Below are 26,514 nucleotides of genomic sequence, written 5' to 3'. Positions count from 1 at the left end.
CAGTCAGTGTGCGGTGCAGGCATGTGGACAGCAGATGGCGCCACTGTTGTTCCATGTCAGTTTGGGGCCAAACCTCAGTACACCCCCTGCTTCCAGGTGCTGCAGTTGAGCCTTTCCGCTTTCCGTATAGGAATGTGGCGACTGCATTACGTCAGGGATCCTGCCAGCGGCAAGAAAGCAGCTCCGTCCAGAAGGAATTAGCTACATTTTTTTTTTCTCTGTGGAGGATTAAAGGCATTGTGTTTCTTGCTGTTCTGTTCAGACCTGGGAGTTTGGGAGTATTTTTTTTTAGGTCGAAGAAGAGGAGGAATAAAAGGTTGAAGCGGCACATGACAGCTCTCCTTGCTCAATGAGTAGTTTGTAAATATATATATATATATATATATATATATATATATATATATATATACGACGCTCTCGGGAAGCAGATGGAGGATCCAGAAGGTATTTCAGGTTGTAATTTTATACTCAGGCGAGGTTGCATTGGAACCGTTTGGCCAACGTTGAAGTTTTATCGTTTTACACTGTTTCGATTCAATATTGGGGTTTTTTTGGTTTTTTTTGCAGTTTTAGTGCCGAAAATTTCGATTATACCTGTTGTTTACTTCTTACTTCAACCCGTAGCCCATTACATATTCACTTCAGACGTATTTTCTCTGCTACTCCAGTTTTAAATGAAGACCCTTCTTTCTTTTCAGATAATTGTTACTGTGCGGGCTGTGAAGGAAAAATTCAAGACTCGTTTCACATGAAAGTCCTCCAGGACACCTGGCACAACTCCTGCTTTCAGTAAGTGCTCCAACTTTATGATTTTAAATACGCTTGCAAGGATCCTCTGTCCTGTAATGAGCACAGCTTGGTCAGTCACAGACTGATAAGTGAAGACTTTGTTTTTCGTAGAAAGAACGGGGGAATCAGTTTGCATTGATATGGACACAAATAGTTTTGTTTTTCTGTTGGTTTGTTTGCTGTTTGTCTGTTCGGATGCAGTTACAAATGGCCTTGCTGAGACTCCCAGAAGCTTCTGTCTTGTAGCCTCAACATTGGCCTACAGTGCATCTGTTTTTTTTTTGTTTTTTTTTGTTTTTTTTCGTTTTTTTTTAACAATTCACGATTGTTTTTGTGCCTGTCTGTACAAAAGGAACCTGCTCCTGTTACAGCTGACAGACCTCTTCACGGGGCTCAAGTTCTTGTAAAAACCCAGGTTAGAAATTAAAGGAAAAACATGAAACTTGACCCCTCCAGTGGGATCCAGCGGCTTCATTATGCTTCATTTGCTGGCATGTTTTGGTCAACTTATGACCTTAGAAAGAATGGTCACTGCTAATCAGTACAGAGTTGTCTGAAATGATCACCTTTATCCTACAATCACACGTTTCTATTTTTGATAGAAATGGTCTGTTTCAGGACGACAGTGTTCCCATTCGAAGGGCACAATAGTGCACAGTTGGGCACAAACTGAATAGTTTGATGAGTATGAAAATGATGTGAATCATATGCGGTGGCCTTAATAGTCACCAAAACTCAACCCAATTGAACACCTATGGGACAGCACTTTCCACTACAATCCTCAAAACACCAAACAAAGGAATATTTTTTTTTAGAGGAATGCTTCAGTAGAGTCCCACAGACTTGAAAAAAAAAAAATCATTGCCAAGGTGCATTGAAATTGTTCTGGTGGCTTAACAGCTTCCCGAAACACCGTAGGTTTTTTGTTTTTCCTTGTAATTTGTCACTTGTCTGTAGATCGGCCACTCCATGGGGACTTTGCCCCTCTGTTCTGAGGCTTAATGATTGCCACATTGGATATGACGTGAGCTCTTTGGTTTTCACAGGTCACAGCCCCATAATGAGATATTTATTGTGTGAGGCAGTGAACCTGCGGCTGGATGCCGACATACTGTACATGCCAGCATGATATAACACTCTTTAGGGTTTTTCCTCTCGTTTAACAGTCAACATTCACTTGTTCTCCTGGGAGATAAGATGGCTCAGATTGTTGTAAAACTGTTGCTGGACAAAACTGTCATGTGATGTTTCAGCTGACCACAGCTGCATTTGAAATAAAAACAGTAATGTATCCCACAGTGACTGGACTAACCGACTCTAACATTATAGACTAACTAAACAGATCAGTAAAAACTGGGTGCCTGTATATGTGTATGGAGCTTAATGTAGGAGTACAGCTTTTTTGTTCTCAAAGGCCACATATTGAAGGGTTTATCCAAAAATCCTTTAGTTTTTATGCCTTTAAGTCTGGCTCAGGAGATCTTCTGGCATGTATAATATTGAATAAGTTGTCTGAGTTTTGAGCCAGTATCTAGCAGTGTTCTTACATAACATGGACTTTGACTCTTTCCATACACTGACTCTTCAATGAAACATTCAGCTCCTTGTATCATCTGAGATGCGAAGTTCCTGACACAGCTGCTACCTCACCACTGATCCTCTCCCTCCCTTTTTTACTTTTTATGCTCTCTCACATTTTTGGCACTCTCTTTGATGGCAGCATCTTTGTCTGAAAAGTCTGAGGTCCTTTATATATATATAGGACCTATTATGCTCATTTACAGGTGTTTTTTATTTATATTCTGGGACTCCAATAGAGGAGCTTTGCAAAGTTGAAAGTAAAAAAAAAAAAAAAAAAAAAAAAAAAATTATATTTATCTTGTATTGTCCCTTAGTGCAGCCCCTCAGTTCATCCTCTTGTCTCAAACAAGCCGGGTTAGCTCCTGTTTCTTTATGATCCCCTACCTGAAAGTCCACTCTCTTCTGATTGGCCAACTTCCAGGAAGCCTGCTGAGCAGCAATGCCCAGTGCTCATGATCCCCTCCTCATCCTTTAGCCAATGTGGTAAAGAAAACTCTGAGACAATTTCTCCTTCTTGATTGATCAAATCAATCCATACATGTTTGAGCCCGAATCAGTTGACAGCCCGAACATAAGCAGCAACAAATATGACCGCAGGACGTTTTGGTAAATATTATGCTCATTACCTGCTTATTGTGTAATGTAACGATGGAATAAATTGATTTATGGCCTGAAACTGAAAACTAGTTTTTCAGTTTCAGGCCATAAATCAATTTATTCTATGTATGCCCTTGTTAATAGGTGTATGTGGGAAATTTGCTCAGTAAGATGTCATTCTACTTTAATTTACAGTTTCTCCCTGCGCCATCGGGCTGTATTGTGTGGTGTGCTGTTCCTGGTGCTGATGACCACATAAAGAAATCTGTAACGTGTTGATGTGAGCCCATTGAGAACCAAATACTCAGAGTAGCCTGAATACGTTTACCTTGCTGTTTGAAAAGGAGCAACGTTTATTATGAACCAGCGTATGTATTTTATCATTATTTGTAAATGACAGAGTATACATAAATGTATTATGGGTTCTCTTTCAAATCTTGCAAATAATATATATTTTGCATGTATCTTTGTCCCTGAGGTTTGACTCCAGAGTTTTTAGACATCACCACCACAGTAAATTGACTCCCTAATCACAGCTCACATTCTTTGCAAGACAAAAGTCTTTAAGGAAACACAAACAAAATGTCCTTGCTGGTGTGATACCCTGTGGTGTTTTTATTGTCTAACGGCCACATGCTGTACCTCTGCCCCCCATGTACCTCTACCTAAGGGTTTTAACATTCTTACGAGCTGACGTCACTCTTGTTCCAGGAAACCTGGCACTGTTATTGAGCCCTATAGGTAATGGCACATTCAAGTTTGCTGTGTTCTGCATTCCTAGACGGCGATTCACAGATTCACTGTCTCAGACACTGGCTGCCGAAGCCTTTGTTTTAGTTCCCCAAAGAAAGCTGTTTATATGCTGTCTGGTCTCCACTCAGTGTATGAGGCAGCAGATCTTATCATCATACTTGGCTGCAGTACTTTTCGGGGGGGGGGGGGGGGGGGGGGTATTTAGCACACATAATCTAGTTCAAAAACCATTTGTCAAATAATGGAGAAAATAATTGTTAGTTTCAATTCTAGTGACATAAATCAGCAGACCTTTGTCTTTTATGCATGCCAGTTGAAATCAGAGGGGAGTATTGGCAGTTAATTCAAGTCTAGTTATATGGACTGTTCTTGTGATATGAACTAAGAATTAATTGTCAGTTTCTAGTAAATGGAATGAGGTTGTTGTGGGAAACATTGGGAACTAAACAGTTGAAGGTACACTGAGATAAAATTACAATAAAAGTGAAACACTCCCTCTGCAGGTATTCAAGGCCACTTGTGAAAGTCCCTCTTTTACCATCTCCATACTCCCAGCAGGAATGTGGGTTTAAGGAAATGAGTAATGTTTACTCTGTAGTGTTTGTGCAGGCAGGACGATGCCATTGTTTGCTGAAGACCCACCTGAGTTTAGTGTGTCCGCCTCCCATTCAGCAGCACTTATAGAAGGAAGTCAGGTGTTTTTATAAGCCCACTGATACCACTTAATCTTGATGTTATTGGGACATAATGGACAATAATTGTAGTTTATCAGGTGTTCCTGTGTTGGAGTGCTTTTTTCTTTATTTTTTCAAGGAGGGAGTTTTTCTTTTTCCTGCTGCACTTGGAATGTCACACATTCAGTATCTGTTGAAATAACTTCAGTTTTTCTTTCTCGTCCTAGTGTGTATGTATCTAATGGGACAGTTTGACTGTGTTGGTATCACCAGACAAAGACTATTTATACGGATTCTGCCAGTACTGTTCTGTGTGCTGCAGCCTGACCAATACTGGGCTGTTGAGACTGATACCAATAGCAATATTTGAGGGTTAAAATAAATCCAATGATAATATACATTGGCCTAAATGCTTTTGTTTTCTTCAAAACAAATTTGCTCATAAAGATGGTACTTTTTTTTTTACAATCAGAATTCCTCCGATTTTCATATTGAAAAATCGTGACTATGTACTGAGTGGGAACTTTCGCAGTTGAAAAATAAATGTGTCTGTGCTATCAGGCGGAAGAAGTGTGTAATGGTTACAAGCATCTAAATGACTGCAAAAATTTTGTTTTGGCGTCACTGGCATTTTGTTATTGTAATTTATTGTTACTTTTTGGCTGACATGTATCCCATTAATGATTTTACGTTATTTGTGATAAAATTACTCATATGATGAGGGTGCCATGTAAATATTTTCCTAAACAGAAATTTAACTTTGTGTAATTTTACATTAGTTTTTACACACAAATCAGATGTTTGGCATGTAGTGAAGCTGTGACCGCCGCAGCATAACCACCATTACTCATGCAATCCAGCTTCAGCAAACTTTCTGCTCTGTTTCCCCCCCATCACATCACAGTGTGACACATCAGGCTGACCTTGTGTCTATTCTTAAAGCTCGCTGCTTTCATCTCAGAGGAGCTGTTTCTTCACATTTTTGTTAAAAGGGCTTTAACATGGATGCCACTTGGTGTTAAAGACTAAAACGTCGTCTTAGAGCCAGTGGTTCGCCTATTCTTCACTTTTCTCTCCACAAGAGAGACAAGCATGTGGTCCTCCGTCTAAAGGACAGCTCCTTCTTAAGTAATGCCAGAAAATTCTGAAATATCTGGAATCTGTGCCAAAGTCAATAATCCTGGATCAACTATACCTGCAGTGCAGAGAACAACGTGGTGCATTAGGCTCAGCTGAAGACTCCTGACGCATCTGCTCTGAAAGAATAGAAAATCATACAAACCACATTTAAAGTAATGTACTTTAATTAGTGGCATAAAACATGAATTGTATTTTTTTTATGTCATCATTAAGAATCTGATGCATCTCTCAAAAGGGGAAAATAATCAGCAGAGGTATCATAGTCGTGCTGGATTTGACCACAGCCCTGAATTAAAAACAGTTGTTTATCAGGCAGTCAGTACATTGTTAGTTAAATGTTTATTATTGTAGTCATTCTTGAGAGCGATCTCTATTTTGTGTCACGCCTGCTGTGTTACTCATGTTTTTAATCCGGAGTTCAAGACATGTTTGTCATGAGAACAGTTTAGCACTCCCATTGAACTGCAAGTTGGTGCGAGTGGTGACGTGTCATTCATTGTGACGTATTTGTCGGCACGTCGTTTGGTTAATCTGAAGTCTCTCTCAGCATCCTTGTTCAAATCCCTGAGAAACCGAGGTGGAAGAAAAATAGCTGCGGACCGAATGTGCATGTGCATAGTCCGAATCCATCATCAGCACAAAACTGGCTGCAGACGTTTCAGTAATGTGATCTCTGACAGAGTGGATCATCCTTGATTGTATTCTGGCAGCTGAACTTTCTGCCCCCATTTTGCATAACCAGTGCAGCTTGTTCAACTCTCGTAGCCTGCAGGTGCTCCCCACTCTGCTGGCAACTGCAGCATTCCTCACTTTGGAACATTTTGTCTCGAAGTTGCAGACCTAAACGTCCCCTTATTTTGCCAAGCATCTTCTCAGGTGACAACTTCAATAAATCAGCAGTTGGAGCAGCGTAACAGGAACTGCAGTCAAAAGAAATTTAGGATTACAATTGCGTTAGTTTTTCAAAGTGTCTTTTTTGCAGCATTTCACCTTAGTCAGACGGCTAACAGAAGAGACAGTAAAGACAAAGGATATGCTGTAACTCAGGCTCCGGACTCAAGCCAGGATAATAGTGTGATGATTTGCACCTTTTGACATCAAGGCTAACAGGATGGCTTGTTAATATTTATATTGACTTGGATAAGAAAGGGACATCTGAGAAGTCTAACTAACTGCAAGTAAAAACTGCACAGCAAACAACCAGATGATCCGAGGACTTTGCCTTTGCAGGGATTTTTTTTTTTAACCTGCTTATAGGTTGCTGTCAGAGTGGTGTTTCTATTTTTCTGGATCTCATTAATGTGCTGGAAATTGGCTGAGGATTTGGCAGCCGTAGTGGTAGTGTGCAGAGTCTAGTAACCAAATATTCAGTGACTCTGCCATCTTGCCAGATTCTCCTTCTTCAAAAGTGGAACAACTCTTTGTGCTATGTGTCTCTGTAACGCTGCACAAATAGCAGGCCCTGCACATCTCAGAGAAAGGTGTGCTGCACACATTGTTAAACAGAGAAAAGTACAAGCTGTCGTTGTGTGGAATATGCCCCCAGCTAATTTCTGTGTCCTATCCGACCTCAGAGTGGAAAGTGTTACGTTCAACAGTATGATTGATGGTTTCTTTGCAAGCCCTTGTGTGTTATTTAGCACAGTTCACTGGTATGTGATGTATGTGATTAGAGGAATGAGGATTAAAAAAAAGATGTACCAAAAGGTCACCTAGTTGGGGTGATGGTTCAAACTCTTCTTACCAAACTGCGCACGTCCCTCTGGGTTTTCTGTCTCTCCTTCTCAGTGTTTACGAAGCTCTTACCTTCTGTCTTACAGTGGTGAAGGTTAAATTAATCATTTAAGTCAATGAAATCTAGGACAAATAGAACATTTATAAGTCAAGTAAAGAGTAAATGCTTCTTGATTACAGCTTCACTTATAATGATTTGACCCACTAATGTGATTTATTTGACTATCAATACAAAATTAAGCAATTGGAAGGTATTGCTGTTAAGTTCTGGATGTTCTAAACAAAAATGACATTTGATGGAATAATTGATCATTGAAATATGTGGATCATGTTAACGTATAGAAGACAGAGGCGATTATATGAGAACAGTAGAATTGCAGACGTCACCCACATACATTTGAATTTATATGTTGACATATTATACAAGACTTTTATCACTCTGGTATCACTCCAAAGGTGATTGTCTTACAAATCTCTCATCTCTTCATTCTTCTCCGTTCATCTACCTTGTTCTGTGTAACTGAGACATGACTGTTTTTTTGTCTCCGTAGATGTTCAGTGTGCTGTGATCACCTGACTAACTGGTACTATGAGAAGGACGGCAAACTGTACTGTCGCGAGCACTACTGGGAGAAGTTTGGAGAGCTCTGTCATGGTTGCTCTCTGCTCATGACTGGACCTGCAATGGTGAGTCTGCTGCACTTATTGTTTTACACTTTTACCCTTTGTGAAAACATGTTTAAGCTTCGCCCGTCTGTCTGTACAACACATTTGACTATTGGACAGATTAACATTACATTTTATAAAACGTTTTCAGCCAAAACCGAATCAGCTTTACCACTTCTGAATTTGAATGTCAGAGTACAATATATCAGTGACAATAACAATAGCAATACATACAGTGACTTTTGGCTTGGAGACTAACTACAAACTGGCGCTGCGGTATATACATTAGACGGGCATCTAACAGGCAGCTGGGTGTAACAAAAGGTGCCATCAAGTTGTATTATTGTAAGTGTAAGATCCAGGGTTTTTGTAACTTCACTTATACAAGGGATTAAAATGATATCTTTGACTGTGACCAGTCATCTCTCACATGGCCAATCACTTTATCTAAATGCTATCTAAAAGTTCTGTTTTAATGGTAATCCGGCCCAGCTGTGTCACCACTCTGAGGCGAAACTTTGTTGTTGTGTTTTTTGTCCCAAGGTGCATGTTCCTTTTATTTAAGATTTTATTTTGTGGTAATGAACAGGCATTACAACTTAGCAGACTGTTAGCCTGCCTGTTTTCTTTTAGGCTTGTTTCTTAGTGTTTGCCGTTTTGTGATTTTTGTGAGACTCCAGTCAAATACATCTCAACACCAGGTCACGACTGTTCGACCACTGTTGTTACGTGCGATTGGCAAGCTGTCGTCATCTGTCTGGCCATGACCATGTATTAACAATTTCCAACAGTTTCCCCCTTTACTTAAATAATACCAGAGTGTCCACAGAGCGTGTCGGTAATCTCTGTGTTCCCGTTTCTCCCCACTGTTGCACATGAACAGTAACATGCATTAAAAGGCAGGGGGCTGTTTTTGAGGCAGTTATTACATTCACAGATGAGTGATACTTTACATGGGCTGCTGCTGAACTTAGCAGAATGAACTTCACTTGTGAACTAGTTTTCCCCCCTTGAGGGCCCCATTCTGCTCCCCCCTCTGTACAGAAGTTCTCCACAGTTCACTTCCCCGAGCACACAGAGGACATAGTGGGACGATGCTAGAGCATGAGGTGGTTTTGGAGCCCATCATGTTGAGTCCTCTGTGGTGACGGGACTCTGTAGATATTATCCACAGTCTACCACTCATATCATTAACTGTAAGGGTGGCTTCTCAGAAGTCATGCATTTGTTATTATAGCAATACTGTGCTATTATTGAAAGAAGAAATAACACATTCTTTGCTCCACAAATTAAAAGTTTAATAAGAAATAAAAAGCATCCCTTCTCAAAGTAGAGAAACTGACGGATGTTAAATGCAACCCAAATGTCTGTCAGCTTTGATTTAGTATCTATATTTTTAGTATCCAGTTGAAACATGAAATTCAAGTGGCAGCAGCTCTTGCTGGTCACAAACAGGGTCACTTGTCTTACATGGAGCCAGACTGAAGTTTTTCTTTTTGCCACCAAGCAACACACATAATGGACTCTTCTATTTGGTACTGGCATCCTGCTTCATCAGCCAGTGGAGCCAAGTGTTTTTGGCAGGGCTGAACTGGCACTGCAGCCTCTCGGCCAGAAAGAAAATCATTGTAGTCCGTCAGCGGAGGAGGGTCATGCAGAGCTGCCGTTGCCTGTTAGGCATTCAAGGCCAGAACACTGTTGTTTTTGTCCTGGTTTAATTATTTGTTGACTCAGTCGTTTTTTTGTTTTTTTTGTTTTTGTTTTTGTTTTGTTTTTGCATGTAAAGGCACTGTTTTTTATGATCAGTTTATGTCATCTACCTGCTTTTGTTTTCCAGTTTCACGTTTTCTGTCCAAAATGAGTGATCATTAATCGTGCTTCACTTTGATCTTGTTTTACAAAGTTTGTACAGTTCTGTCTAGCTGTTTAAGCCTGCGGCTGGTTGTGACAGCAGTCTGTGGTGGTTCTGCTCTGTTCTTGGCTTGAAGGCAGGGAGTTGCAGACAGACTCCTGAGATGTCACAATGATTTGGCTGACATCACTCTAATCTCTCTGTCACAGCGGGGAACCCTTTCCCAGCATCAACTTAATGACTCAGAGTTGTGGCAAATGTTGGGAAAGAAATACTGGCCAAAATTCATTGTGTTTGAATTGTAGATAACTAAAACCTTGATTGTCCCAGATCCATACAACATTCTAAATCTATAGTGATCACTATAGTGACTATACTGAATACACTCAAAAACAGTCAGTGTGCAGATGCTGGATTTTTGAGTGTGCTCTCTCCTAACAATGCAAAGAACTCAGAGAAGCTGCTTACAGCTGGAAAAAATTAAAAGTTATGAATGGTGAAACAGCTTCAAAAATAACTTACATTTTTGGGAAAGAAAAAAAAAACATTTTCCCTATGTGAAGCTTAATTCAGAGACATTCTGAAGACATTATGTGTGTTATACAATTTCCTGTTGAAAATTGTTAAATGTTAATTTTTGTAAACAAACCAAAAAAAACCCTACAACTTTAGTAATATTAGCTTAACTACATAAATGAACAGAAATCAATGTTTTTGGTGTTCATGCCTTTACGAAATTGAATTACCTGCTTCCTGAAGGGCAGACACATTACCTCATCTTGCATGAGAGGGAGATGAAAAAAAACAGCCAGAGGAGATGGGAGTGTGACGTAAATTTCAGAAAGATAAATTGGTCAGTGTTGTGTAGGCAGTCAATGAGAGAGAAAGCACATGTCGGATTCACAGGCTTGAAAGCGAGAATGGCGGCGAGACGAGTGGCTCAGAACTGCACAGGGTGATGTCATGGCAGATTCCAGACAGACTGAGAGTGAAACAGGTGTTAGGACTGTGTCACCGTTCAGTGGGAGGAGCACAGAAAACAGTACAACACACTCAATCTCTGATTGAACAAAGCATGGCAGAACAGGACAGCAGCCTCATCGTCAACACATTGCTTCTCTTTGCTTCGTGCTGAATGGAAAGTTAGCTGCTTTCCTTTTGGTTCCAGGTGGCCGGAGAACACAAGTACCACCCTGAGTGTTTTGTGTGCCTGAGCTGCAAGGTGGTGATTGAGGACAGAGATACCTACGCCTTAGTCGAGAGATCGAAACTCTATTGGTAAGTCACCTGCACATGTCTTTTTTTTTTTTTTTAAAGCTGTTTGCAATAATGAGAATGGATTATTAAAAGCCACATGCAGCTGGCTGCTTTCGTAGCAATGAATTTTATCAGGGCAACATTCTTCAAGGTACAAGTCTTAATACGTAGACAATTGTTTTTAGTGTAGAAGTAAAGGTTGTAAAGTTGTTAACACATCATTAAAATAATAGAAATTTTGCTTGTGAACATAATATCTTTATTAGTCAGGTTCCTGACCCTCCTTTCTTTAAAGTTCTTTACACTTAATTGTACTGCATTCATCACAGATGTGACTCGTGTATGAAATGGGCATTTTCAGCCAACATGAGCTTTTTCTTTTCCATGAACCAACAATGTTCTTAAGTTAATGTTCATCCTTACTAGGATCCTTACTCATTATTACTTAGTCATTAGTTGTTATTGTGCAGTAATTGAACAAAAAGCACATTTGCTTACATGTAGTAATTTGTCCCTCCCCTGCAGTGGAAAGTGCTACAAGCAGGTGGTCCTTACACCCATGTTGGAAAAACGTTCACACGACTCAGTCCTAAACTCACTGCCCCACACGGTGACCCTCATCTCGATGCCCTCTGCAGCCAATGGCAAGAGGGGCCTCTCCGTCTCAGTGCTGAGGGACGTCAACGGCTCAGCGAGTGTTCAGGTCAAAGAGTAAGTGTGACCTGATGGTGGCTGATTTCTGTGCCTGTCTCACTGTTCTGTGGGAACAGCATGAGTAATGCGTTACATAAGACTGATTGTAGGTTTACTAAATAGTGTGTGTGTGTGTGTGTGTGCGCGTGTGCGTGCGCGTGTGTGTGTGCGGGTGCCGGTGTGGGCACCACTGCAAGATCAAGTAATTATTGACATTAAATATGATGTAAGGGTGTTTAAGGCTGGTGTTCTTTCAGTTCTGGTTTACTGGCTGACCAGCAGACAACCCCAGTTCTCTTTAACCTACTGCCTTTAAATCAGTGCATGTTCACATATTAATGTGTTGTTCCAGGGTCAGAGGGATGCTCATTAGTCCAGAGGTCCGAAATGCCATCCATGTTGGCGACAGGATCCTGGAGATCAATGGCCTTCCTGTCGGGACACTGATGGAGGAAGAGGTGAGCTCGTACCCCCGTCATATTTCTTTCGATACTCATGGAGTGATGTGTGATCCGAAATTGTTCAAAGGAAGCTAATTAGTTCTCGTTAACTCCATTCTTTCGGTGCATTTTGCATCGCTATGTTCTTATAATACAAGAGCTGCACATTTGCCATTCCTCACATTCCTCCATACATACTTAAGCTGGGAGAGGAAGGTATGTGGAATGAGTGCACTTAAAGGCTCATTCCCACAACCTCACCCTCGCACCATTATGTGCATTCCAAAGCAGTTATCATTCACCGCTTTGATTTTCGTTTTGTTTGGATTGATTTATCTCTGTCGACTCCCTTTTTCTTTTGACCACAGTTGAATATAACATCCTGTTAAAAAGCTTGTGTGTAGTTGCACTGCGTTTGCTGCATGCACGTCCTTAAATAGTTTTGACTGCTTACCTTAATAGAAGTCGCATTTTGCACGGACTCAAGTACTGATACTGAATTGTTTTACTCCCGGTCTACATAGTGCAAGTATAAATGTTTTGATGTCAATGGACATGCAAACCCATTGAAATCATTCGTAATCAACATGTAGTCATTGCAATCAAGTTATTGTACCATTAACATATATACAAATATGCAATTTAGAAGAAACATAATTTGTTAGTTGCTTAGTTGAAATTACAACAAAACTGGAAAGAATGTGACACATTCCTGGGACTAAATCGTGTTAAAATCATGGGAAATCCTTTAACCCTAGCTCTCATTGTTTGTTCAGGTGGATGATCTTATTCACCGCACCAGTCACACACTGCAGCTGCTTATCGAGTACGACCCAGTCAGGCAACGTTTAGACCGGCTCAGACTGGGATCGCCCAGCAACCGGCTCGGACTCCCAGCCACCTCCCGCATGCGCCTGTCTTCACCTTCTGATGCGGTCCTGGAGAGAACCGATGTGGTCGATGACGGCACACTGAAAAGGAGGTCTTTGAGGTTGGTTAGACCAGCCAAGAAAGAAAACATACAGCTTTCACATGGTGGGTCTGTAGTGGACAACAGATGAGTGTACATAATGTTTAACCTGCCATTTTTCTGTCTATTTCAGGCGCAGTAGTAGCATATGTAAGTCACCTGGGCCAAATTCTCCCAAAGAGATGCCTTATATCGGGCGCTCCGAATCCTTGAGATCCTCCAGTAGCTGCTCTCATCGCATTTTCCGGCCGTGTGACCTCATACATGGAGAGATCTTAGGAAAAGGCTTTTTCGGACAGGCCATCAAGGTCAGCCTTTTTCTTCCACCATGTATATTTTACTTCTGCCATTCAGCACTTTATCTTGGACTTCAAGTAATACATGTGGCTTTTGATGCACCAACAGGTGACTCATAAAGCCACAGGAGAGGTGATGGTGATGAAAGAGCTGATCCGTTGTGATGAGGAGACCCAGAAAACTTTCCTAAAGGAGGTTGGTATTCTGCGGCAGGAGGCCTGTGATTTGCTCACAGAGAAAACAGAGTCCACTGGCTCTGCTTGAGCTGTTTATTAGAACTCACAACTGAAAGCACAGCATATGTCCCAACAATTACTTCTTTGTACATTGTTGTTTTGAGGTTGTGGCCTCGGTCTTGTGAGAACACATTAGTTTGACTTTTATTGTATTTAATGCTTTTTTTCTCATGGATTACGTTTAACCCAAGTAGAGAGTGATTAGGGATAACTTGTTTATGATAATGAGGAGCTTCTCTCTTTCTGTGACTTGTCTAATCTTCAGGTGAAAGTAATGCGAAGTCTCGATCATCCCCACGTTTTGAAGTTCATCGGTGTGCTATACAAGGACAAGAGGCTCAATTTGATAACTGAGTTCATTGAGGGAGGCACCCTGAAGGATATCATCAGAGACATGGTGAGTTAACCTTATTGAGTCAAATAACACTCTTCCTCCGTCTTCCACAGAAGAGCACAAAAACCCCTCAGTGACCAGAGAAAGAGCTGTTTGCAGCTCTGAGTAGAGTAGGAGGAGGTGACCTGAAGTAAACTCTGTACTGATACAGGTCTATAAGGTCTACAATAGGCCGACTGGCATGTTAACTGTCCGAGACGTGGAATGAGCAGAGTTGTAGAAAGTGTTCCCAGGTGAAGTTTAAAGAGTTGTGCTCCCCTCCTCCCACGGCTGACTGTTTTTTGAGGGGTGGCTTATCTCAAATGATATCTAAAGTATGAGGGGGAGCGCCAGTTTTATTTTACAAAAGTAACATTATTGTCTTACCTTAGTGCAAAATCATTTCTATATTTACCTCTGTTATGGCCTCTGATGGCGCTCCTGTTCATTTCTGTCTCTTTTTTCTTTTTCTTTCCTCGTGACCAACAGGACCCATTTCCATGGGAGCAAAGGGTGAGCTTCGCAAACAGCATCGCCTCTGGCATGGTGAGTTGGCCTCTAGCAAAGACATGGCAATTAGTGAAAGATTTGGCTGCTATTTTCAGCCAACTGAATGTATGTAAATATTCACATCTCTAGCACATTTTGTGGGCATTGTGGGCAACACAAAGGGTCCTGAGATTAATCTAATGAAGGACAGACTATTTCTGAGGTTTAATCATACTCTATTCATACTTTAAGCATAATCAAATAAGGATAATCACTCCTTGATTGAGCTGCTCAATGCAACCTCTTATAGATGGTCATAAGCTGACATCATTTTTTATTGAGGAACCGCAAGCAAAAAAGGTTGGAAACCACTACCGAAAAGCACAATCGTGCATTTATAGGCACAGTGCAACATCTCAGAATGTCTTGCAGAGAAATTATAAATTCTGTGTGAATATCACTGAAATGTTTTACTATGTACAAATTTACTTGGATGTGTGACTTCAAGTCAACCTGATTTTCCTCTCTTCTTGTAGGCATACCTTCACTCAATGAGCATTATCCACAGAGACCTCAATTCTCACAACTGCCTGGTTAAACTGGTAGGTGACATGACGTCTTACCAGTCATTACACATCATAAAATGTGAACAATAAGAGTAAGGTGTGGGAAGGATTTTTAGGTTTCATGAAGTGACTGAAAGCTAGCATGCACGCAGTTGTCAGTGAGAGCAGTTCTCGTCAGTTGTGTCTATATAAACAATACAAGAGTCATGTGAATTAAAGACCGTGTTGCACAATATTAGCAAGTATTAATAGAGCCTCCAGGAGCATTTACCATATTTATGATTGCTTCACATTAAAGAGTATTTGTTCTTCGTTCCTGGGTAAATACAAATCGTACTTATTTGCTTATAATGTCTTTAAGTGAACCGAATTGTCTTGTTTCAACAGGACAACACTGTAGTCGTCGCTGACTTTGGACTGTCCCGACTCATAGCAGAGGAGAAAGTTAAACCTCCACCTGAAAAACCTTCCACTAAGAAGAGGGTGTTCAGACGTATTGACCGAAAGAAGCGGTACACTGTTGTGGGAAACCCTTACTGGATGGCTCCAGAGATGCTAAATGGTGAGCCATTTAAAAAAAATAATAATAATAATTACCAACTTGGGTTGCCGATAATAACTTATTCTGTGGTTTAATGAGGGCATTTACTTATCCTTTACTTTACTTTATTTCAGGTAAACGCTATGATGAGAAGGTGGACATTTTCTCATTTGGAATTGTACTTAGTGAGGTAAGCTACTGATGTTATTTAGATCATTTGCTGTGAGTTAAATTTTAGAATTTCCTTCAAGGAAAACACCAAAAATAGTTGTTCAAAACAGGTTCTCCCCGAGCTGCATTATCAGAAACCCTTGACAAATTTCCAGCTAGATGACTGATCTAAAATGCAATTATATGCCTTAAATAATGCTAGAATCTTATGTAAACTGAGCATAATTAATGTTAATGGGCTAAAACATGATATTTTTAAGTGTACATCTCCATCTGTTAATATATTGACCCTTTTTTAATCCTTTATCTTATTATCCAGATCATTGGAAAAGTCTATGCAGACCCCGAGTGCCTCCCCAGGACTCTGGACTTTGGCCTAAATGTTGGCAAGTTTGTGGAGAAATTCCTGCCTGAAGACTGTCCACCAGCTTTCTTTCCACTGGCTGTGGCCTGCTGTGACCTCACACCAGACAACCGGTGAGCACCTGCTGTTGTTGTAACAGCTTATAGTCCATTTTTTGCAGATTCAAAGCCTGTTTATTTATTATTATAATTCAAAATCCTTAACAGAGGCGCAGGAATACATTAAACAACAAGGCAAAATTAAGAGTCATCCAATAGCTGTGCAGCAGAACTTTAATGTAATCCATACAAACAGTGTTTATTACGGGCTAAAACAGCCACGTGAGAAATCAAAATCAGAATCAACTTTATTGGCCAGGTATGTTAACGCATACAAGGAATTTGACTGCAGTTGTAACTTGAGCTCTGTGTGCAAAAAAACAGACAGACATAAATAGACATAAATAGACGTATATACAGCAAAGAAAGAAAGAAATATATACACTTAAAACAATGGTGCAAATGATGCTGATGGAGTTGGGTCTAGTGCAAAAAGGTCCAGTCATATTGAACTTAGAAGTGTGTCTGCCTTCACCTCGAGACTGTTTTCATCCAGCCAGTTAATTGCACTCAAGAATCTGTAGAAGCAGTGGGAAAAACACAAGCACCGTCAGATGCCAATCTCAACCTGCCTGCACGGGGAGACACGCCTCTGCTGCCAGATTGCTTCCTCATGTTTTTCTCTCAACCTTGTCAGTCTGGTTTTAGCCTCAAACCCCACTTTGTGCCCTAGCTGATCTTTTACTCCACTTCCTCCCTCAGTCCACCTTTCCAGAAGCTTGAGGACTGGTTTGAAGCTATCTCACTCAACCAGGAACTGGGAATCCCACTGCCAGCCGAACTGGACGAGCTGCATCAGAGTTTGAGTCGACTCCACTGGCCTAAAGACGACTCTCCAACCCAGGGCACTGATCAGTCATTAGCCCCAACAGCAGCCTCTTCAGACTGCTCCAGCATGACAGACAATGGCACCTAGGACCTGTGCCTGCTTGTTCTGTAATTTTCCTTTGTTACGCCTCTAAACTGCCTCTAAACTGTGGATGACAGAGAGAGGAACATTTTATTGAAGCCGAGCCATATTAGAACTGGATAACCTGAGGTAGCAGGACCAATCCCCCTGTGTGGGACTTAAACTCTGTGGGGGCCAGTGAACTGCAATGAGAGTGGAGAGACGCATTTCAAAACAAGTGTTAGTTACTAATCTTTCTTACCCAGCTAAGCCCCTGCTCAACACACACAGGGTAGTTTCTGAATGTTTACTGTGTATAAAGACAAAACACAACTTCCTGTGGTCCTTTCTTTGACAGAGGACAAGAATCTTTTAGTCCCTGTGTGACAGGAGTTTTTTTTTCTGGCTCTGAAGTTTGTTTTTTTGCTGCATGTGCAGCAATGCACGATCAGTCCTTGCCCAAAAGAGGAGTCACCTCACTTTAGCAGCAAAGAAAACAAAGGTCCTGGACAGTGTAGCTGATTGACATGTCCGAGTAAACAGAGGGGCAGGGCACAAAGAAAACAGGTGTGGCTTAAGGCAGCACAGGAAGTAAAACACATTGACCCCGAATAGTTTCATCAATCTGAGATTTGGCAAGATGGCGAAGGAGTGTTTTGATATTTTTTCTTTTTCTTCTAAGCTCCACTGATCTCATTTTTGACAAGTTTGGTTCTGTGCTATGTCGTCTAATGATTTTAATTAATTTCTGAGAATGATGAATGAACACAATTTTGATTTCTTTTCTATCAAACACAAAAACAGGACAAAAGCTCTTGGAATGTGACGATTATTATTAATTGTCAGGTTATCATGCAGGAGCTGACCATAAAAGTTTGTTTTGTACAGAAGGACTGGATTTTTTTTTTTTCTTAAGCAGTGTATGTAGATATGTACATAATATACCTTTAATTGGATTTCATTTTCTAATGGGAACTTTAGATTTGTAGATTTTTAGACATTTCGTCAATGATGGACGTTTTTGCCTTTTTTGCTATCATCATGCAAGGTACTGACGACCAGTTGTAACCACTATTATTTATATCACTGTAGTGTTTCATAAATAAACCTTCTGAAAGTTGCCTTTTTCTAATTTTCATTATTCAATCATGCGGGGCATTAAAACCTCATCAGCCTGTTTTCCTTAAAACACACACAGCAGGGCGTTGGTCATCAGACATGAGGGAAACTGAGGGTTTTCTTTTGTTTTTTCTCTTGAGTATTTAAAACAAAGCAGCCAATCACAAACTCAAATGATCATATTCTAATCATTTGTGAGGGAATTGTTTTAAAGATGTCTCAAATATATATATATATATATCCAACACAAAACTAAAAAAACATCTGAAAGAGATTTGTTTTGATCAACTATATAGAATAACTTCCACAGATCCAAATGTCCTCAAAACAGTCTGATTCTTTTTTCCTTTAGCTCTTTAGAGTTCAGATGTTTTACAAGTGTCTTCAAATCTCTTTTCCCGACTCCTCCATCTTACCTTCTTATCTTTATCTGCTGTCTCGGGTGACTCCAATGAATAAACTAATGTATTGAAGAACTACCAACAGAGGGCGCTAATGCAAAGAATTCCTGCTGTGAACAAACTTTCAATAACAAGACTTAAGCATATAACAGAGCAAGCATTCCTACTGTGTAAGGTTGTTTTATGAAGGAAAAATTCCTGCTATATTTTTAAATGTACAGATTACATCACAGCTTCATTTTCTGCGTGTTTTATTTCAGTCTTCGAAGTTAAAATCTGCATTCATACAAGTTCTAGATTCAAATGCTTAATAACAGTATTTCGAACATGTTGCTATGATGAAGAAAATAATTACAGCCAGCACAAAGACACTTAAAATAATAGAGCAGCAGTAACCAAAGATCACCAGTGATGTGGATCCAGCAATAATCACAAAACAAGATCATCTCGAGTGATGGACTTACAACAAACAATCCAGTGAGAAGTAACGATTGATCATGGGTAACAAACTAAAATCTTACGTGAACGATAGCTTCTATTTTCAGGCAGGTATTTTCTAAATGTATTTTTCAAAGATGAATTCTAATTTTCAAGATGCAACATAGTGGCTCCTGAATGGCCAACATAAAGCAGGCAACCATTTACATGCATTCCTGTTTTTGAATGTTGTTGTTTTTTTTTTTTTATAAGCACCACCAAACTTTGAAATGTTTCTATTATACTCCATTCATGTGTCTACTCTGAAGCATCAAGTGCATAACTCAAATGTGTGAATCTAATCTTCAGCACTTCAACACACGCGCTGTCCTGCACTGCAAAGACAGACTTCTGTTCAGACCTCTGCTCTGTGTTGTGGCAGTGCTATTTTGTCCTGATAACTAACTACTGTCTCTCATGCATCCTGAGAGCACTCTGTAAATGTCCTGTCACTGCTTAACCTGTGGAAGAAAAGGGCAAGTCTTCTTTCATGTCTATCAATGACCAACGTCCATGCTTTTAAACTACATTGGCCCGTCAGTTAAGTACAAATAGGGGAAAAAAACCAAATCATCCCGGAAAAGATAGACAAATACATTCAGAAGTATCATGCTAAGGCAGTTTCTGAGTTGGAGGCCTTCCCTTGTCTTTAGTGGGCCTGTTTTATCTCATGGTCCTTCATCCCGTCTCAGAGGAGGATGACTATTTTTGGACACACATCTGTGTCACCAGCATGTTTCCCAAGACAAAGCAGTCTTTGTACACACAAGTCTTTTGTCCGCATCTCCCTTGGCACAGCCAGTGGGTCAGTACAAATCACAATCATATGTTCATCATATAACCTCCTGTGAAAAACAAAAGATTAGGAACATTTCCCCATTCCAATTACCACCTTCATAATGAATTGGCTTCATCATCACAAATTATTATAAACACTGACTAGTCAATGTCCATTTGACCAGATATTTGTACTGTTTTTTAAGGGGAAAGCCCATGACCTTATTTTCTTGGCCATTAAAAGTATCCAGTATGAATATTTAAGACCTCGAGACAGATCCATAACAACAGATTCACCTTAATGACTTCTGGTTGTTAAGACTGTGTCCATTGTGTGTCAGCTTATCTTGTTTGTGCCTCACTTGTAGAAAATAAAAAAGGAAAAGGGACACAAAGGACACAGCATTCCGTTTGAGTCTTTGGAGCCACCACTGCTCCCCTACTCCTTTAAAACCGAGGTCCCTCAAGGAGGTGGAGAGGAGAATCAGGGAGGTGGGAGTGTTTTGTTTCACAAAGAAAAGTATCACTGTCCTGTTCGAGGATTACCCGTCGGCTCAGGCTCCAGGGGTACCAGCTTGCTGGCCCATGAGAGGGTCTCCGCCTTCCACGCCCTCCTGGATGGGAGTCGTCTCGTGCTCTGCTGTGATTACAATGGTGTTCTCGTCTACGAGCTCACAGGTGGGATTGGAGAAAGCCGACAAGGGCAGTGTGATCCTCTGCATCTCACGCTCGTATACTCGCTGCTCATGCTGCTTCTTCAAGTCTCGACCCCTAAAAGCAAAACACAGATTGATTATGGGAGTTAGCCCTCAAAAGTTAAATGCAATAACTTTTTTATTTTTTGCCACTTGGAACAAACACTCACATATAATCACCTTTGAGAGAGTAAGCAAACTGTTAAAGTTGCTTAACAACATGTCTGGCAGTTATGAAGCAACACTCGTTTGGAGCTGTGTTTCTGACCAACTTGCAAATGTTAGTTTAATATTCACTCTCCTTTTAACTGTTATTGATAACCATATCCAAGTGAATCATCTAATACAAGTAGTCATGTAATCCAATTCTAATAACATAATATTGATTTAAACTGCTTTAATTATTCTTTAACTAAAAATCAAAGCTATTATGCAAATAACCAATCATTGTCGAGTCTTATTTTGTTATTCTTATGATAAACATATCTATTATAGTGATGCCCCAAGTAGTCTTGTAGTTGATACTATGTGTCGTAAAAATTTTTGGCGCCACCCACGCTAAATATTAATGATAAGGGACTACAGATAAAATGCTGCATGTGGATAACAGCGCCGGTTATAACAAGTGCCTGGTCTGCAGCAAAAACAAGGGACAGATGGTGAAAGGGAACAGAGAGCTGACAAGCTGGCGAGGAGTTTCTCTACTCCAAGACAACACAGGGACATCAAGCAGCATGATGTGGCTTCCTACTGATCCAGAGCCAAAACAGGCAAGTTATACTCCTGAATTTCAGTTTTAAGCATTATTCGGGATTTTCTTTCCCGGGACCACAACCTCGCTGGAGCTGGTTGCTCGGTAAACTGCTAGAGCGAGCTGTTTCCCCCTGCTTCTAGTCTTTGTGCAAAGAAAAATTAACTCTCTGCTGGCTCAAGCTACATATCTAACAGACATACATGAGAGTGGTATTAATCTTTTTATCTAACTGGCAAGAAAGAGAATTAGCAAATTTCACAAAACATCAACCTCTGTGAGGCTGTTCCTACAGTCACTCTTGGCCAGCGGAACATCCTTGCCATGAATTTTTCACATTACTGAGGGTGATGTCATTGTACTCTGAGGACAGGTATAAGCCCTCTGACATAACATGCTTCTCCTCCTTATAAAATAATCATCTCCTAAAAATAGAAAACAAAGACGGGGGCACTGCTAATCAGATATGACAACCAAACACATACCAGGGAGAGCCTTTTGTGCTGTATAATAGGGACTCAGAGTCCCCTCTTTCACAATATTGGGGCCATTATTTTGCACATTACATAACTGTAGTGAATCTGCGGGCTTTTGTATCCAATTCAACTCCTCTGCTGCGTTCTCTTCTCTTTTACAAAACAAGACTGCTCAAAATAGACGGCAGGCCTTTTATTTCCCTCCACTTTCCCCCTCATGTTCTGTTGTGGTTGTTGTGACAAAGCTATTAAAATGGCTGCATCACATCAAAGTGGAACATCCGAGACCATCGGCGGGGGAATGTGAACAACAGCCGATGCCCTCAACTCAAGAGACCATTTGCATGCATGCTCTCATGTGAACTAATCATACTTGCATTTCTACGGCACATTTTAAAACTATCAACATCACGACATGAGCCAGTGGAAACAGGGTGACGCAACTCGGAGGCATCACATCCTGGCTTTATGTCACAGGTGTACACCACTGGCCAAAAGTTTTGAGAATGACACAAATATAAATTTTCACAAAGTCTGCTGCCTCAGTTTTTATGATGGCAATTTGCATATACTCCAGAATGTTATGAAGAGTGATCAGATGAATTGCAATTAATTGCAAAGTCCCTCTTTGCCATGAAAGTGAACTTAATCCCAAAAAAACATTTCCACTGCATTTCAGCCCTGCCACAAAAGGACCAGCTGAAATCATGTCAGTGATTCTCTCGTTAACACAGGTGAGAGTGTCACTCTGTCATGCTCATTGAGTTAGAATAACAGACTGAGAGCTTTAAAAGGAGGATGGTGCTTGAAATCATTGTTCTTTCTCTGTTAACCACGGTTACCTGCAAGGAAACACGTGCAGTCATCATTGCTTTTCACAAAAAGGGCTTCACAGGCAAGGATATTGCTGCTAGTAAGATTGCCCCTAAATCAACCATTTATCGGATCATCAAGAAGTTCAAGGAGAGAGGTTCAATTGTTGTGAAGAAGGCTTCAGGGCGCCCAAGAAAGTCCAGCAAGCGCCAGGACCGTCTCCTAAAGTTGATTCAGCTGCATTTTCTCTGATGAATCTCCTTTCCGATTGTTTGGGGCATCCGGAAAAAAGCTTGTCCGGAAAAGAAAAGGTGAGCGCTACCATCAGCCCTGTGTCACGCCAACAGTAAAGCATTCTGAGACCATTCATGTGTGCAGTTGCTTCTCCGCCAAGGGAGTGGGCTCACTCACAATTTTGCCTAAGAACACAGCCATGAATAAAGAACGGTACCAAAACATCCTCCGAGAGCAATTTCTCCCAACCATCCAAGAACAGTTTGAACAATGCATTTTCCAGTGTGATGGAGCACTTTGCCATAAGGCAAAAGTGATAACTAAGTGGCTCGGGGAACAAAACATCGAAATTTTGGGTGCATGGCCAGGAAACTCCCCAGACCTTAATCCCATTGAGAATTTGTGGTCAATCCTCAAGAGGTGGGTGGACAAACAAAAACCCACAAATTCTGACAAACTCCAAGCATTGATTGTGCAAGAATGGGCTGCCATCAGTCAGGATGTGGCCCAGAAGTTAATTGACAGCATGATAGGGCGAATTGCAGAGGTCTTGAAAAAGAAGCGTCAGCACTGCAAATATTGACTCTTTGCATAAACTTAATGTAATTGTCAATAAAAGCCTTTGACACTTATGAAATGCTTGTAATTATACTTCAGTATACCATAGTAAAATCGGACAAAAAGATCTAAAAACAAGGCTGTATACAAAGTATTAATGACATCCACGAAAGAGACTAGGTCCCCTTTCATTCCTCTAATACTGAACCCAGTGACAGATAATCTTGCTGTGATTTCAATACTGACCTCTTATAAAAGTAGCCAAATGTGATGCCTACTCCGAGGATGATTATAATCGCGATCATGAGAATGCCGAGGATATAGCCTGAAAAAAAGGAAATCATACAACATAAAAAACTGAGGATGCAAACACAAAGATATTTGTTTCACTCATAACTAATTAAAACAACAGATTTGTGTCAATCACCAACATAGAGTATTCTATGTTTTCAGACTAATAACATGTACAACATACCCAGGATGCCAAGGTCCTTCTTCTTTTTAGGTCCTGTGCGCACTCGCTGGCTGATTCCCATCACTGGCTTCACAGCGGCAACTTCTCCCTGAGAAGCTCCGGACCTGGCGGACTGAAAGCTCTCCGTGGAGGGACTTGTTCCGGCGGGGTTGAGGGATTCAGCCTCTGATGGCACAGCAGAAGTTTCCTCTGAAGACACAATGAAAAGACAGAATTAAATAGCTTCCTCAAGAGTTATGTTACAGTCAGTGGCGGTCAAATTACATAACAGTAAAAGGTACATTTTTAACCAGATATATTCTTTATTTTATGGAGAACTGTGACTTGATCACTTTCATGCTTAATTTCTCTTGTCCACCTCATTCATCTTTCAAACCTTCCAAAACTGTAACCACCTTTGCCAAGTTTTATCACATAGATCAGGTGAAATGAAGAATAAACCATAGGTCAGTATTAATTTGTACATTGTGAGATATCATTAAGAACCTTTATATTTCAGATATGATTTTGGACTATGTAGCAAATCAATGAACATGGCTGCTTTTTGGCTGAAGAGAACTGAAGAGTGCACCCCCCCCCCCCCCCCCCCCCCCCAGAAATAAACAAGCTCTGCTCAACTCTTTTTCAAGACACAGGAAGGATCAGCTGCAGATGTCAACATCTGCCTCTTTAAATATTTTTCCATTTCCTCTCTCCCAGTTGTTTATGAACTCTGCCCGAGTTTAAGGGCATGAAGTCATAAACTGAAGCAGCCAATTAGCTGCTGTCTCTGGGGTAAGACTGTTCTTCTGTGCCAATGAGCTAGGTTTTGGGGCGTGGTCAACACCTTTCTTCAAGCTGAACTTTCTGACATGTGTGCAGGGCTTTGTTATTATGTGACTTGTTGGCTTTGGAAACAACAAAGGGAACAAAGGGTGAAGCATACAAGCCTTCTCAATAGCTTCAGCACTGACCTACTACACTGACTTACTACAAGCTAATACTCTTCCCCAGAAAAAGGACATTGTCAGTAATGCAGCTACAAAGATGACTTGCACAGGGTATATTTGTGGTAAAGACACCACAAGGAAACTTTATTAAGGTTTTTTTTATTGACCCATAAGAGCTTTCAACTTGGCTGCATCTTCTTTGTGTTGACTACTTAGTACATTTGCATAGCTGCAAAAACTTCACCTCATTATTTATCCCAAGCATGAGTTTTACCGGGGAGGGAAAGTAATTGCAAGCGGCATCAAAAGAGCGTAGTCTGAAAAGATATCATAAAGCATTCAAAGAAAAGCAACAATTTCAGTGTTGCTTTTTAAATAATTAAAAATATGTCTATTTATTGTTGCCAGGTCACCTTGCAGCTGGGATCCGGCTGTTTTTCTAGATATGCCCAATTTCTGTTGCAAATACTAACTAAACTATCCGTACATGTCACAAATATTAATAAATATCATTCTGTACAAACTTTACCGACCTTTGCACGTCTCAATTGGACAAAATTGTCTCTGGATGGTTCCATCTGGGCCAGCAATGTAACACCAAGGCCTCTCAAAGGCGTCTGGGTTTCGGCAGTAATTGTGATCTCCAACACCTACAGGAAGAACGATAAAAACAGCACATTTCTGTTACTGATGCCTCGTGGAAATACAGACCCCTCTCTGTGTGTGTATCCCCCAGTGTGTGGGGAAATTGCTGGATTCATTAATCACTAACACTTCTTCATCACACTACAATAAACAGGCCGCCATGAGCACAAACAAATGAACCAACAGCTGCTGTGTAAAAGAAGCCACTTAACACCATAAATGGATAAATCAGTGGCACAGCATCTGTAGTGTGTGCTGTAAAATCCTGTATTTATTGCTCTGCATGTTTGTATAATCACTTGCTGTACATTCTAATATATTATTATGCTGTATCAGCAAAGATGTTTCAAGTTGTTTGTTATCCTGTTAGGAAACTGTTTTGCCCATCAACACCTGTGACATTTCATGTCATAAATTTGTTTACCTGTCTGTGCATCAGGATGGATGTTAACATTATAGTCCCGAGGAGTGTTGGTCCAGTTTAGGCAGGTCAGACCTGAAGAGGAGCTCTGTTGTTCTCCTCTGTAGTCCACACCATTGGATCTCATGCAGTCTGAGAATAACAACACAATAACATGTGAACACAACACTTTCACACATTGTGCAATCAAAAGGAACATTGACAAAATGATATTATTCTTAAACACTTCATTTAAAAAAAAAAAAAAGTAAACAATTTTTATAGGAAATGAGAAATGTTATATAATTTTACCTCTTTGAGCTCCATTTGATGCACTGCTCTCCACATTGACCACGCTCAGGAAAACGACGTGTAAAGACAAAAACATTTTGCAGAGCTGACGGGCTGAATTAACAGACAACATGATGCGCTTTTTGCTCTAAAACAAAAAAATACAAATGAATCCAAAATGTTTAAAATGGAGAAAGAGCCTGTACTGACTCTGAATCAGACACACTGCTCCTCTCGCTGGAGTCCCAGCCCTTATTTTTGTCGGAGAAGCTCATCTTTCTTCGTAAACAGCCTTCAGGAAGA

General features: G+C 40.6%; 2 protein-coding genes across 3 annotated transcripts; one reads left to right on the top strand and one right to left on the bottom strand.

The window, feature by feature from the left end:
- Positions 1-417: 417 nt before the first annotated feature.
- Positions 418-18,292, top strand: limk2 (LIM domain kinase 2). 2 transcript variants are annotated; one of them, XM_069139016.1, is made up of 16 exons: positions 418-444; positions 699-789; positions 7,820-7,955; positions 10,955-11,064; positions 11,569-11,754; positions 12,089-12,194; positions 12,953-13,167; positions 13,280-13,454; positions 13,552-13,638; positions 13,945-14,076; positions 14,542-14,598; positions 15,078-15,143; positions 15,495-15,669; positions 15,783-15,838; positions 16,139-16,296; positions 16,984-18,292. In XM_069139016.1, the coding sequence occupies exons 1-16, from the start codon at positions 429-431 to the stop codon at positions 17,195-17,197; spliced, it is 1,980 nt and encodes a 659-aa protein (XP_068995117.1). In that variant the 5' UTR covers positions 418-428; the 3' UTR covers positions 17,198-18,292. The 2 variants fall into 2 exon arrangements, with proteins under 2 accessions (XP_068995117.1, XP_068995116.1); XM_069139015.1 differs by having other exon boundaries at positions 419-453.
- Positions 18,293-18,924: 632 nt separating this feature from the next.
- On the bottom strand, positions 18,925-26,440 carry pik3ip1 (phosphoinositide-3-kinase interacting protein 1). Its single transcript, XM_069139017.1, has 6 exons — positions 26,233-26,440; positions 25,945-26,073; positions 25,409-25,525; positions 23,947-24,135; positions 23,718-23,796; positions 18,925-20,715 (listed from the first exon to the last, which is right to left on the bottom strand). The coding sequence occupies exons 1-6, from the start codon at positions 26,342-26,344 to the stop codon at positions 20,499-20,501; spliced, it is 843 nt and encodes a 280-aa protein (XP_068995118.1). The 5' UTR covers positions 26,345-26,440; the 3' UTR covers positions 18,925-20,498.
- Positions 26,441-26,514: the final 74 nt, after the last annotated feature.

Source organism: Embiotoca jacksoni, unplaced genomic scaffold (genome assembly GCF_022577435.1).
Source record: "Embiotoca jacksoni isolate LCO1_2020_lvr unplaced genomic scaffold, fEmbJac1.0.p SCAF_8, whole genome shotgun sequence".
Classification (NCBI taxonomy): domain Eukaryota; kingdom Metazoa; phylum Chordata; class Actinopteri; family Embiotocidae; genus Embiotoca; species Embiotoca jacksoni.
The sequence above is the reverse complement of the archived record's forward strand: the minus strand, read 5'-3'. Positions and strand labels throughout refer to the sequence as shown.